This window comes from Hemicordylus capensis, chromosome 2 (assembly GCF_027244095.1).
Source record: "Hemicordylus capensis ecotype Gifberg chromosome 2, rHemCap1.1.pri, whole genome shotgun sequence".
NCBI classification, from domain to species: domain Eukaryota; kingdom Metazoa; phylum Chordata; class Lepidosauria; order Squamata; family Cordylidae; genus Hemicordylus; species Hemicordylus capensis.
In genome coordinates this window covers 423,569,028-423,582,849 of record NC_069658.1, presented here as the reverse complement: position 1 = coordinate 423,582,849, position 13,822 = coordinate 423,569,028, and the positions used below count along the sequence as shown (strand labels likewise).

At 47.7% G+C, this 13,822-nt stretch overlaps 1 protein-coding gene across 2 annotated transcripts in view; it reads left to right on the top strand.

The window, feature by feature from the left end:
• Positions 1-13,822, top strand: part of ASIC1 (acid sensing ion channel subunit 1) — a 224,748-nt gene that overhangs the window by 134,951 nt on the left and 75,975 nt on the right. Inside the window, exon 1 of one of the 2 annotated variants that reach the window (XM_053299292.1) lies at positions 10,698-11,345. The exons of the other annotated variant lie outside the window; for it this stretch is intronic. Within the exon in view, the coding sequence (XP_053155267.1) occupies positions 10,698-11,345 (648 nt within the window). Of the gene's footprint in view, positions 1-10,697; positions 11,346-13,822 lie in introns of those variants that run through there. 2 annotated transcript variants of the gene reach the window in all.

The following is a 13,822-nucleotide window of genomic DNA, read 5'->3' as shown; positions in this document are numbered from 1 at the left end:
ATCTTGAATCCCTGGTCTCTCTCTCTCCCCCCCCCATCCCCCGCCCACCAGGGCAAAGGAGATTGAAGAACATTGTAACACTTTAAAAGCAGCAATGGAAATATACAAGAAAGAGAAATGTTTGAATACTATTTCTTTTATTGCAGGCTCACAATCAGGCACCAATTCTAACTGTGAGGGGAGAAAGCCTTGGAACCAAGTTCCTCAACTCAGTAGGATTCTATGGGTGTCTAAGCCGGCCTTTAGCAGCCTTTCAAGTGCTTTGATTCAAAGTATAAGTGATTTTGCTTCAAGAGCTCTAACAGGTCATTGACATGGTAAGGAAAGAGTCAAAACTCTTCCACTGCTGATCAAAGAAAGTCTATGCAATCAAGACAATTTCCCATGTCTTTGGGGTATCCTTATCTAGCTGGGCTTGCAGCATATTTGGATGGGTTAAAGAAGTCTTTCTGAAGAGTTTTAAGTCTTCTCGTTGTGCATAATGTCTTATATTAAAACACTTTAGACTAGGTACACCCAGGCATTTTTTTAAAAAACCAATTTTCCTTAAGGAAAGTAAGCTTATGAGATCACCTGGAAGTTATTCACGCATGGCTTTATGCCTTGGGATATCCAAGGAACGAATGTACTTCGCAGCTGATTTGAGGCATTTTAATTCGGGGGATTAGATGGACAGTTCACATAATCGTGGGCTCCTCCTGCACTCCCTGCGATCTTTCTCCTTTTTGCATTCCCACTGTTTGCTCCATTTTTTTCTCTCTCCAACCAATCACATGCCAGAGGAGGAGGCGGGAGTTTGTCAATTTGACAGTTGGTGTATGCTTGGAACAGTATAAGAAGCCCACATTTTTCGTTCTCATTCATGCTTGCTTTGACTCATGAATTTCTTTACCCCAGGCATAAAGCCATGTCTGGAAAAACTTCCTGCCTATTGAAAAAACACCCCATCTAACCCTGCAGCCAACGCAAGCAAGGATGGAAGTTGTGTTTTAGGAAACGATGAGGTAACAGATCATAGATATAAGCAGATCTGCTGCAGAATTGGGCAGCACAAGGATTCGTCGCTCTCTTCCCCCCACCCCGCAAAGGCACCCACCCGCTGATGCAGAGGATTGGGTTCTCTCGCTTTGCAGGTTGCAGGCTCTCCCTCAGTCACCACCACCCCCTAAGGTTCTTTCTGCGCACATGCATAGAACGCCAGGATGCTGGTGTTTGGTTTTTGAACAATAGTGCCAGGGGTGTCGCTCTCCGGTACTGAAAGCTGCTGCTGCTCCTCCTCCTCCTGCTCAGGATTGCGCTAAATTCAGTTGTCCGCTCTGCTTTGCTGGAGGCAACGTCGCCCAGCTCCCTCCCCGCCTCCTTCACTCCCCCTGCATGCGCCAGAAGGGAAATGCGGACCCAGTTCCCCACCCACTGAAGTTAGACCGCTCTGATGGTGCAATTTCACTTGGCTCCGAAGGGAATGGCTCGATCCATTAGGAAGCTGCTGCAGGGACGTCGCCTTGGAATTCCTCTCTCCTTTTGGCAAGATCCTGACACCACCTTCGCACTTCAAGTATCCCCCCCACCCCACCCCCCTTTTCAGTTTGCTGCCATCTGATCATTCAGATCAGCACCCCCCTCCACTTCTAGGGGGAGCGGCGAGATCAGGATGTCACGTTGAGTGCTGAGGCAAACAGATTCAGAGACTGTGGGCATGAGAAAAGCTGCAGCTCCAGCACCAGGCTCTGCTGGTCCTTTTCCATAAAAGTCCCAGTGCACAGCCCCCCATGCAAGTGAAAAACCGGGTGGGGCGGAGAGGGGCCCCATGTGGCATAGCCCTTCAACAGGCAAGAGAAAGATCACAACGTGTCTCTGGGGTGGCGGGGGGAGTGTGATTTCCCACCCGGGAAATCCACCCAGCAAACATTAAAAATAAAAAGGAAGAAACTGTGAGTTTGGAAAGAAGCCACTCCATACGTCACAGAGAAACTTTGGGGTATAATAGAAGCTTTGGGGGCTTTTTTAAAGGCCACTGAAGATAGAGGATTTTTTAAAGCCGGAGATAATTTGGGATAAGCCAGAATGTGCAGCCTTAATTCGGGGGGAAACAGAATCCTGTCTGTACTGGTCCCTAATAGCCTGCAGAGGCTTTGGGGTAAGTCTCGCTGATGTGCGGACTGGCACACTCCGTTTCGGAATAGATCCGAACTAAAGGCCATGTGTGTAAAGCCTCCTGGCATTCTGTGTGTGTGTCCTCCCCATCACTGTGCAATGCCTGGATCAATATGAACCAAATTGGATACAATTGTAGGGACACATAAGGACACCTCAATGGCATAGTTTGTGATGATGTCATCCACCCCGATTCAGTATGGCAGATGCGCAAACGTTTGAGGCACAAGTGGGCTAAATTGTGGCCTGCCTAACCGATTTGGACCAAATTTCATACAGTTGTAGTCAGGGCCGGATTAAGCTAGTGTGGGGCCTGTAGCATATGTTATGAATGGGCCCCAAATTAAAAAAAATGCACATAAATATTGAAACATAAATTATTTACTTGCATAGTAAAGTAATTCAATTTTTTCATTTGCCTAGTGCCCCCCCACCAACCACCCCATGCCTCCACTCAGCTGAGCCAGCCAGTCAACAAACTTTGCAAAAGACGCCACCCCCCCGCACACACACGCTTTTGTGACTCCTGACCGTGGGTTCTCCTTTGGAGTTATTTTCACAAAGAGAAAGAGGGTGGGGAACAAAACTCTGACCGTTTAAATTAAAAGGTTCTCGGGAATTCTGTACTTTGAGAAATCTGGACCTATTCGCAATTTTGGCACACAACAGTGGATGTTTGATTCCAATGTGTGCAGAACATATTGGATCCCAGCAGCCATCACATTAAAAGGGCCATTTGACAATATTAAGAATATATGTTTAACCTCTTGTGCAAGCCTGACAGGAAAGCAGATGTATATTTAAAATAGCTGATGCATTGCAAATGAATGTGATTATGATGAGGTGCATTAGCAACTTCCATGAAAACAGAAGTATCCAAAAGACAATCTTTTGGCAGGAGGCACAGCCTCTTTCAATCTAAATTACACTAACATGCTTAATATGAAAAGGAGGAAATGCACAAATCATTCAGTGCAGCCCTAAGCATGTTTACTCAGAAGTAAGTCCCACTGAACTCAATGAGCCTTACTCTCTAGTAAGTGTGTTTAGGTTTGCAGCCTCCATTTATCTTTGGACAATTTCAACGGGCATCCCAATGTAAAGCTAATGAAGTTGGCAACGCAGCAGTAGTTATTTCAGTTCTAGAGGAGAGGAAAGGAGCTCACCTTAAAGTTGGCAGTTCCTTGAAAAGCAATGATCACAAAGTCCCTCCCAACAGCACTAGATACTAAAGGAGGATATAAGTGACCTTACCCAACAAGACCGTGATATAAGCTCCCCTCAATTGATCCACTAAACTTTGAGACTCCTCTTGCCGTGCATCTGAGTTACTTCCGGCTTTCTTTTTCCTCTTAAAGGTACACGTTCTCATTGTTTATCTTTACCCTCTCCCAGTCAGTCGGAAAATGCTGGCAACATTCAACTAGCATCTTCTTTAGCTTTCTTTCTTCCGCCCGGCATTAATAGTTAGTTGTTTTTTAATCTAAACTGCTTTTATTTCTTTTACTCTCTGTGTGTATGTTTTTAAAAACTTTTACGGTTTAAACAAATAAGGACCAACTCCCTGGCGATTAAGTTATCTTTGAGACCCCTTTGCAAGCTATCTGTTCCTATTGTTGTTCTTACTACTCCCTCCCGTGCTGCTTAACATAATAGATAACCCAATCAACACCATGGTGCCAGGAAGACCTTGCTTAAATGCCCTCGAGCGAGAGAGGCGAGAGAATGGGCAGCAGCAGGCAATGAGGAGAGTCAGCAGAGAGCACCAAATAGAGAGCAAAAGAAGGGGCAGACGTTTAAGCCAGGCGTGCAGGGCCCTAGAAAACGCGGGGCCCGTAGCAAATGCTACATTTGCTACTATGTTAATCCAGCCCTGGTTGTAGTGAATGATACACAGGGACACCTCAGCGGCATAGTTTGTGATGATGTTATCCATCCCAATTCAAGATCATGGACACATGAACGTTTGAGGCACAAGTGGTCAAACTTGTGAATTGCCTAATTCATTTGAACCAAATTTGGTACCGCTGTTAGGAACATGTAGGGACGGCTCACCAGCGTCATTTGTGATTATGTCATCCACCCCAATTCAAGATGGCGGATGTGTGAACGTTTAAGGCTGAAGTGGGCTAACTTGTAAGGATGCTAATTATTAATTAAAATTATAGTGAAAGGAAGTTAGGCAGATTAGTTCTTACCAGAACAAATTGTTTTCTCTTCAAACCATCTGGAGTCCCCCAAGCCATTCTTTGACCCTTTTCTTTTTTGGCCTGCACAGTTTAACATGAATTGGAGTATATTGCTTCCAGGTTAGAGGTCATACATTCCAAGTATGCTTGTCTCTTGCACCTTTCTTTACTCTCAGTTTAAGTAGGACAAGAGAAAGCAATCAGCTGATCCTCAGCGAAGCTAAACTATTATTGTTTGGTCCTTCAGACATATGGATTGGCAACTGTTGACTTTCTGTGGGAGCTAAATTTCTCTCTCCTTGCACCTCCACCACCAATAAACTCTTTTTAAAAAGTTCTCCCAGAGTTCGGTTAAGATGGTCCCTTTTGATTGCGTTATTTCCCCCCCACCAAAATTATACCCGGTCAGGCCAATGGTCCAGTGCCATAAACCAGGAGCAGTCCAAGACACTTTGCTGCCTAAAACATAGGCCAATATGACACCTCCCCAATCTGTAGGTGGGAGCTCAACAGGGTGGATTTGATTTAAATCAAATCACGATTTAAATCACGATTTAAATCACTAGTCAGTAGGACTAGATTTAAATCATGGTTTTTTTACATAAAGACTCATTCTTGCTGGTATAATCTTAAAATTTACAACCAGATCAAGGTTTCATTTTTGGTCCTCTTCTAGATAGAAAAATTGCCCAAAATAATCTTACAGAAACCTCTGGAAGAGCATGACATTGTGAATGGATTAATGGAATTCAATTACCAAAAAATTTAAACATTGCATATATACAGCCTCATGCTACATAATTAAAAACTAATCCTTATTTCATGATGAATATCCTTTGGACTATAATGTATCTTAAATAGAAAACTATCTTTAGACAGATTTTTCCCCTCAAAAAACATTTTATTTTAAAAATCTGATTTAAATTTAGAAAATCTGATTTAAATTTTAAAAAAATCAGATATATATATATATATTAATTTTTAAAAATCACTGATGTTTATCCACCCTGGAGCTCAGTATCCTTAGCCCGTGCTGCCAAGGCAACAGTGGCAGCGAAGAAGCCCTCTCGGACTGCGGCACAAACCAGGCAGAGGCAGCAGGTGTGTTGCTGGCTCATGTTGGGGCAGAGGAGAGAGAAAAGAGGCAGCACATCCTAATGGGGCAAGGAGGGGGGAATGAACAGCATGCCCCAGTCAGTGAAGTGAGGAAAAGCAGTGGCAGCAAGTGTCAGGGAGGCCCATGGGGTGGTGCCTGTGGTGGCACTCCCCTCCCCATCTGAGGTGACCACATGACTCTGCCTCCTGGGAGGGCCACGTCTGCCATAAACCCTGGCCTGCAGCAGCTCTTGGGACCAGAGGTTTAGAAAGATGCTGCTCCCTGGGACCCCATAAATGGAACAGAATCCGTATAATGCTGCCTGGACACCCTTGCCTGTGCTCTGCTCATCCATTTCCTAGCACAGGAACTGGTGCACAGTGTAGATATATAGCGGTTTTACACGGAGCCAGATGGCTCTTCTGTCCAGCCCCCTGCTTTCAGTGGCTCTCTGAGGTCTCCCGCAGAGGTCTCCCCAAGCCCCGCCCCCGGAACTTTTCTCAGTCCAAGCACAGCGTCCCTGCAGTGGGCTGTTGCTGGTGTCTACCTTTTTATTTGCTTGTAGAGGATGCGCCTTTTGGGGACTGGGAGCCGTCTTGTTTTTCCTTTCTCTATGCGAACCACTTTGAGGGCCTCTTGGTTGAAACGTGGTGCCCAAATATGCTTCATAATGATGATTTTCAACTAGATGTGTCGGGAATTGAACTGGGGACCTTCTGCATGCATGCTGCACCACCGAGCTATGATCCAGGAAGTTTTTCAGACCTGGCTTTTAACTCGCATCTCCTCTGGAATGGAGGGGGTCCGTTCACATATTGGCCAAATTTGCCCCAAAGTCCCTGCAGGCTATAGGGGAGCATTTCACACACAATTCAGTTTTTTTATTGCACGTTAGTGTCGCCTGATTTATAACAGGGTAAAAAAAATCCACTTTTTGCATCAGTTTTCTGGGACAACTTCGAACTCACAGGACAGCCTCTCCATAAACCCACAGTAAAGCCCCCAATGGTTCTTAAAACTGTGGCATCTTCCCCCAACCCTCCCACGCGTCCGTGACCAGCAGAGGGGGACTGAGAGCCCCAGCCAGCTAGCCTAGGAGGTGTGGCTAACAAACAGTTAAGTCCACAGGATGCTCTGAGCTCATCTTCTGCTGATCTGGCACTGGCCAGAAAGTCAATTTCCCAACTGCTTCCCCCAGGCCTAAAAGTGCTGCCCAGTTTGTTTATTCTGATCCCTTCTTGGGTTGGGCAGCAATGACCAAGCTGCTGGAAATTACTTTGTGGCCTCTGCTAATGGGCTGCCAAGTGCAGGGAAAAGAAACCACAGGCTGGAGGGGGGGCCCTTTGGAGCGGGGTGGGGGGAAGAGGGGATGCGCTTCATTAGCGAAGCTCTCTGCAGCAGCCTACAGCTCCCTTCTGCCTGCATACCCAGCTCCCACATCCCCAACAGCAGTTCTGAAGCGGACCACCAGAAGCCCTTTCTTTGGGATATTTCTTGTTTTCAGGGGTTGTTTAGGATTCCACGGCAGTTCTACCTAAGAAAGAACCTGTATTTCAGAACTCCACAGATCCATCATGCTACTTTAAAATTGACAGCCACAGGCAGTGCCTAACTTGTCCTTTTAATTTCAATTGGCCTTCCTCGGGTAAATGTAGTTAAGATGCTGGCTGCTGTCTCTTAATTCTAAAATGCTGCATCTGTCAGTTCAGTCAAAGGTCAGTCCTGCAGACTCCATGCACACCTGCCCTTTCTTGTCCCTCTCTGCTGACCCTGCTGAACTAAGGTTGCCAGTTCTTTTATGTTTGTGCTGGTCAACGACCGTAATAAAGATTATTATTATTATGTCCCTGCTCATGCGCTTTTCAAAGCCACCTGATCAGCAAACATTTTCTTATGATTATGTGCATCTCTGTGCCATAAAAAAAACTTCACCTGTTGATTTCTGCAGACCAGGCTACTGACAAAGGCACTGGAGCAGGCCAGGCCATTTTCTCTGGTCCGCTGGCAACTCTAACCCAAGCCTCTGAGACTTCTGTGAACAATTTTCTTCTTGTCTCGTTATTAGGGAGAGTAATGTTGCCATTTCTTTTCTTGACCAAGACGCCTATGCCTTTAGCAGCAACATGACTGACAGCTTGAAATCCAACCCATGCAGGTTTTCCTGTCACTCTAGCTCCATGTCAGGAAAACTGGGCAAAGAGGCGCCTCTCAAAGTTGTGACTCTCTCGTATTTATCAGCAGGAGAGCAACTGTCCCTATCCAGTCCCAGCACAGCATCCCTCTAGGGGTTGTCACTGGTGTCAACCTTATTCTTATTTGCTTGGCTGGTTTTGGTTTAGACAGTGAGCACTTTTGGGACAGGGAACCATCCTACTCCTTTTTCTGAGTGAGCTGCCCTAAGAACTTGTTGAAAAGCAGTGTACCAAGAGTACTAATCATAATCGTCATAATGAAACTGCCCCAATTGGCTTTTCTGTCATGTTGCTTTTAAAGTTAAACACCCAGAACTTCAGTGAGGAATTGAGTTGGCAATGCTAGTAGCCGAGGCCTCTTGACAAAGAGGCATGCTGCTGCTGTTCTCCTGGGTCAGTATTTGTCCAGCTGAGACTCCGAAGAGAACTCATTCATTCTCAGCCAGTGCTGGATGGCAAGGGGATAGTAATCACCAGCAGCATCCACTGTGCTTCAGGGCAGGATCTGATGGACAAGAACATCAGGCTGGTTCAAGGGATATGTTCGACTGACTGACCCCGCCCATCACACAACTCAGGATGAGAGCACACACATCTCATGGCCTCTCCCGGTGTGCCGTTCCAATCTTCATTCTCATGCGGAGGGAATGATCCATCCACACTGCTCCCGCCACATGTTTAGAAGGAAAGGAGAAGAACGGCAAGAGATGTGCAGGCACACTCTCATACTTAATCGGCTGGTTGGAGACAGCATTTGAATCAACCCCTTGTGGCCCAATCTAACAGTGAGCTCACCTTTGTGTCTGCATGCACGTGGCCAAGTTGCCACGTGAAGAAGAAAGCCTGTAACCCCCCCCCATCACACACATCCTGATTGGCCTCCCCTCAACACTCCTCATTCTCCTCCACACTCCCACAGTGCCTCCACAATGCCATTGGTATGCATGCTGCCCTCCGACTTCTCAGGTGCCATCTTGGAAGTGCCCCACCCTCCCACCTCCACTGCCAGTGGAAGAGGTCAGAACTGAGGCATGTCATATGATGGACAAAACATGTTCAAATTTCCCCGCCTTGTAAAAGTCACCCTCAGAGATGGGTCTTTCAGCCCACTTCATAATCAGCCTGAGCTCGACACTAGGCATTTCCTACCAGCTGGTGCTAATCTTGGTCACATTGGAGTTTCAGGTTCTGAAGTGAAATTTCAGCTGCCCTATATAGTCATCTGTACTGGTTTGAGTAGGGATCTGGATGAGTGCAAGGTCAATAGGTGCTTCCACAGATCACCCCAGTGGGCCATGGTAGTCAGCACCCCAGGAAGTCCCCCTTTAAAGGATTGTTTCTTTCTACAAGAGGGCAGCAGCTGCTTGGTGCACAGCAGTAGCTCTTTGTCCTATGCGGATCCCGCTAACCTATGTGGTTTGTGGGTGCTCAGTGCTCTGACTGGGGCCTGGTTTGCACATACAGCAAAATGAGGTGGTAGAGTTCTGAGATGGTAGAATGGAGGGTACCATTTCAGACTGCAGATCAGGGCCAGCCTCAGGTTCCAGTGGTCCTGAGGAGGACCCTGCACTGGGCTCCCACCCCCTATAATACACTGGGCCCGGTACCACCCCGCAAGCTTACAAGGCAGAAGTAGCAGTGACTCCTCTGCCTGCCAGCAGCCAATGGGAGAGTCCCCTGGGCTCCTGCATCATCGCAAGACTTTTGGGATGCTTCCATTGGCTGATGGGGGATGCTTGATGGTGGCAGCACAAATCTCTCAACTGCCTTGTGCTGCCACTGCCAAGGGGGTCAGCTGGGTGGGCAGGCATAGGCCCTCAGGGGAGTGTGGGCAGGTGTGGGCCCTTGGGTCCACTCTGGCCCTGCTACGAGTAGGGAGTCACATTTATGAATGTTCCCCTACATTCCACTGCAGGTCCTGAAGCGCCAGCATGCCCAAAATTACTACCAAGGTTAGACGGAGGGATATAGTTGTGATAAATAAATAAACCCTCGATTACTGTGTCGTTTGGAATCCATGGAACCCTGTGCACTTTCTGAAGTCATGCCTGGGTGTGAGATCATTTGACGTCTGTTGACCCCACAGGAGTCAGGCGTAGGCTCAAGAAACGGAATTATTTAGAAACTTGGAGGTTTGCACACGATTGCCTTTGAAAACACAAAAACATGGAGTTGGTGATACCTGTGTGCTGTCTGGGTTTGTATCACCCGGAAGGCTAGTTTTGTTTAGCATTTAAGGCTCCTGTATCCTTGCATTCTAGAGGCACATCGGAACAGCTGCGAGGGGCTGGAACAGGCAGCAGCATGCTGGGTGAAGGAAATTATCTGGCACTGGCCTGGCTTCTGTAGGAATTAGGGAAAGCAGGGAGGAGGAGAGAGCTGCTTGTCCTTCCCTCTGCACCTCCCACCCCCAACAACACAGATACCAAGGAAGCCGATGAATTATTAAGCAGGCCCTGTCCTAGGCAGCTGAGGCTGAGTTCTCTGCTGCTATAGGCTGAGTAGACTCACACACACGCACACACCAACCTTCACTGGCCAAGGAACAGCCGTTTAGTACGGAGCAGCCACAAACTCCCAACTTTGGAACAAAGAGTGAGAAGTGACGGCTTTGGAGAGGGGTGGTATTTGGTTCTGGATGCTGGACTGGGGGGAGCTTTGGGGCCCCAAGAGCTTCCTATTGGGGGTGGGCAGCTCCACAACTCCTCCTGTCATTCTCCCTGCCCCACACCATCTCTTGTTTCTCTCCAAACACTCTCCCTTTTCTTTGCTTCATTTGTTGGACCCCTCTATTTCTTTCCCATTATTTCCTCCTCTTTTCTCCTCTGTTCTCTGTGCCGCCCTCTCTTCCTAGCCTTCTTTGTATTCCCCACCTCCCCCGGTCCCTTCTCCCCTCCTCTCTTGTGGTCATCATCTCTCATCAGCCTCCTTTCTGTCTGTCTCCTTCTTTCCACTTCTCCCTCTTACGCTTCATCTCTAACCTCCACCACTAAGAGGTCCTTGTGGAGCCCCACAAGGAGCAAACTGGAAGAGGGGAGCCAATCAAAGGAGCCCTGGAGGGGCAAGATGCCCATCCAGATATTCTGCACCATCTCCTTCTCTTCAAACAAAGAGAACCCCCCGGCCAAGTTTGCAGGTGGAAGCAATGGCGACAAAGCCCTCTGTGACCAGAAGGAACCCGAAGATATGGAGGAGGATTGTGAAGATGAACTGGAAGGCGAGGAAGATGTCACTCCAGATCTGGTGACCTTTGCCAATAGCTGCACCTTGCATGGGGCCAACCATATCTTCGTAGATAGAGGCTTTGGGGTGCGCCAGGCACTCTGGGCGGGGGCCTTCCTCTTCTCGCTGTCCATTTTCCTGTCCCAGGTGGCCGGGCGAATCTTCTACTATCTGGAGTATCATCACATCACGCTGCTGGATGAGCAGGAGACCGCCAAGTTGATTTTTCCGGCCATCACTTTCTGCAACATCAACCGCATCCGGGCATCCCAGCTTGCCTATGAAGACCTGTCGTATATTTCCCCACTCGTGGGCTATGACGCTGGTGCCTACTTGGAAGCAGGCTTCCCCTTAGCCCCACCCAGCCTGGAGGTTCCCGATGAGCCCCTCAATCTCTATAACTTCTATGACCGCAACGGCCATCAGCTTGAGGACATGGTGCTGACCTGTAAATACCGTGGGGAGGACTGTGGGCCTGATGACTTCTCTGTGGTGAGTGCCAGCGATGGGGAGGGGCCTTTCTTCAAGCAGGCAGAGAGGGAAGGGAGAGACCTACTTATTGTTGAGGTCCCTGGATGTGAGCTTACTTCCCATCCAGTTGGTAGGGCAATGCCTTTATTAGGACCAGCCAACATTTCACAAACTAGAGAGTTCTCCAGAACTCTTCTTCAGGGCTGGATGTGAAGCCAAACAGCCCGAGAGAGAGAGAGAGCAGCAGAGCTGGGTATGAAGGAGAAGCCTTCAGATCAGTGGTTTGTTCCAGTCTGAAGATGGAGCGTAGACGGTGTTGTGCCGGGTAAGGCTATGCATGCTTACTCGCTTCTAATGTAACTAAGGCTGCAATCCTATGCACATGAACTACAGAGAATTCCCACTGAACACAGTGGCTATTACTTCTGTGTCACATGGGGCTTACTCCCAAGTTCATGTGCACAGGGTTGCAGCTGTAATTACATTAGGCTGCACTGGTGCAAAACAGATGTCAGGTTGCCCCAAGGGCTGCTGGGACAATGGAACAACCCTGGCTCTTCCCCCCAGTCTGTTTTGAAGATATCAAAAGCCAGCAGCTACTCAGATTTGTCTATAGCACAAATATGGGTCCCTTGGGAGGCAAAGCGGCATTTCCATCCTGACAATGCTGGAGGTGAATTTTAGGCTGCCCATTAGGTAAAGAAGCCAAGCTGGGTAGTATTGCCTAGTGGTTGGAGGAAATGCAACTCCCCCAAAGATAAGTCCCAACTTCAGCTAAGAGCTTCCTAAATTGCTACCCTTTGTGTGGGGGGGGGGAGTGGGTGCTGTTTGTTTATCTTCCTGTGCTCCTTGCAGAGAGAAGAGGTTGGTGTGACATGCTGCAACCCAGCATGTTGGAGACAGGAATAGCTAAGCATTCAAACTCACCTTCCCATTGTTTGTTTTTGTTTGTTCGTTTAGTTTCAGAAACGAAAGCCAGTGGTTGGTGATTAGGGTATAAATTCATACCATCGGAGACCAGGCACCTCTGACAAAATGCGCAAGACATTTTGGTGGTGGGAGCAAAAAAGGCTCAATGGCAGCACCCTGACATTTGCTGCCTTTTAATGCTACCACCCCACCCCCCCAAGTCTGAAGCAGGCAACACCTCACTCTGCCTAATGGGCGGGCTGGTCTTCTTAGAGATTGTTATTAGCAGGTGCCTGCTTCAGATTCTCCTTCCTGATCTCTGTCTCTGTCTGGTGCTCTGTCTATGCACAGAGGTACTCTTGCCTCTATTACTACTATGGCGGAGTTTTGAAAATGTCTCGTGTTCTGTGCAGAGAATCCTAACATTAGGATTTCATTCTGTTTTCTTTAGAAGGGTGTGCATTCTTGATGCAGCAGTTCCTGCTGACAGGAGGATGTCTACCTCTTTGCTTAGACAACTTGCCCTGAAGGTCTGTCCTCCATAGACTGCCTGCCTGATTACCTTGAAAGCATCAGTCAATTGATATGTGGGAGGGGCCCATGCATTTGTTGCCCACCCATCTTAAAAAGTGAATTACTGGGCGCCTCCGCTTGTGAAAAGCGACTCAGGCTTGCAAATGCATTGGTGCGAGACATCCGTGTCCATCTCCGGGTTCAGGTTTAGGCAATGAGTTGGAGAGGATTTTCCTTGTAATAAATTGTTCGTGCCATTGTATAAAGAGAATCAGCTGCCTTCGTTGAACAGCTTTGTACCATCAGTTGTGCCACAGAAAATGTAATATGTATGGTAATCCGTTAAAACCAAGGCTAAAATAATAGGCTAATAAATAAATAAATTTAAAAGCTTGAATTGGTCAACAGGACAAGTTATTTCTGCAGGGATTTGCTACAGGGAATTTGCTGTTAAAACGCAGGAGCTGAGTCAGTATAAAAGGTGGCGGTGCTATGCATAAGTACTGTATTCCATAGTCATGCGTGGGAGCCCTGCCAGGAAAAAAGCTGTCAACCCTACCCTGTTGGGTGCATGTGAAGAATGGCTGCCCTCAGCAAGGGGTGGAGGCTCCACTTTTCCAGTCTTCTCTGTGCAGGCCTAAGCTGCTAGGTCCAAGAAGCTGACCAGGCCCAGTGATCTCATGGGCAGAAGAGTTAGAAGCCATACCCACCTTGTTGCCTCTTTAGAAGTGCTTGATCTTAAGGCAGTTTATCTCTGGGGACTTATTCAGAATCTTGGCGCACTAGAATGAAAGTTTGCACGGTCATATCATCGTTTTTAAAGAGACAGTCAGAAGATTTCAAGCCACCCTAGAAACATCTCTGTGGTTTCAAATCTCAAACGCAAGGCTGTTGCTATAGCTACTCAGTCGTGCACAAAAGGTGCTCTGTCTATGCACAGAGGTACTCTTGCCTCTATTACTACTACGGCGGAGTTTTGAAAATGGGTTCTGTGGCCAGATTCTCTACAGGGGCAGGCGACGTGTGGCTCTCCAGCTGTTGTGGGACTACAACTCCCATCATCCCCAGCTGTAGTA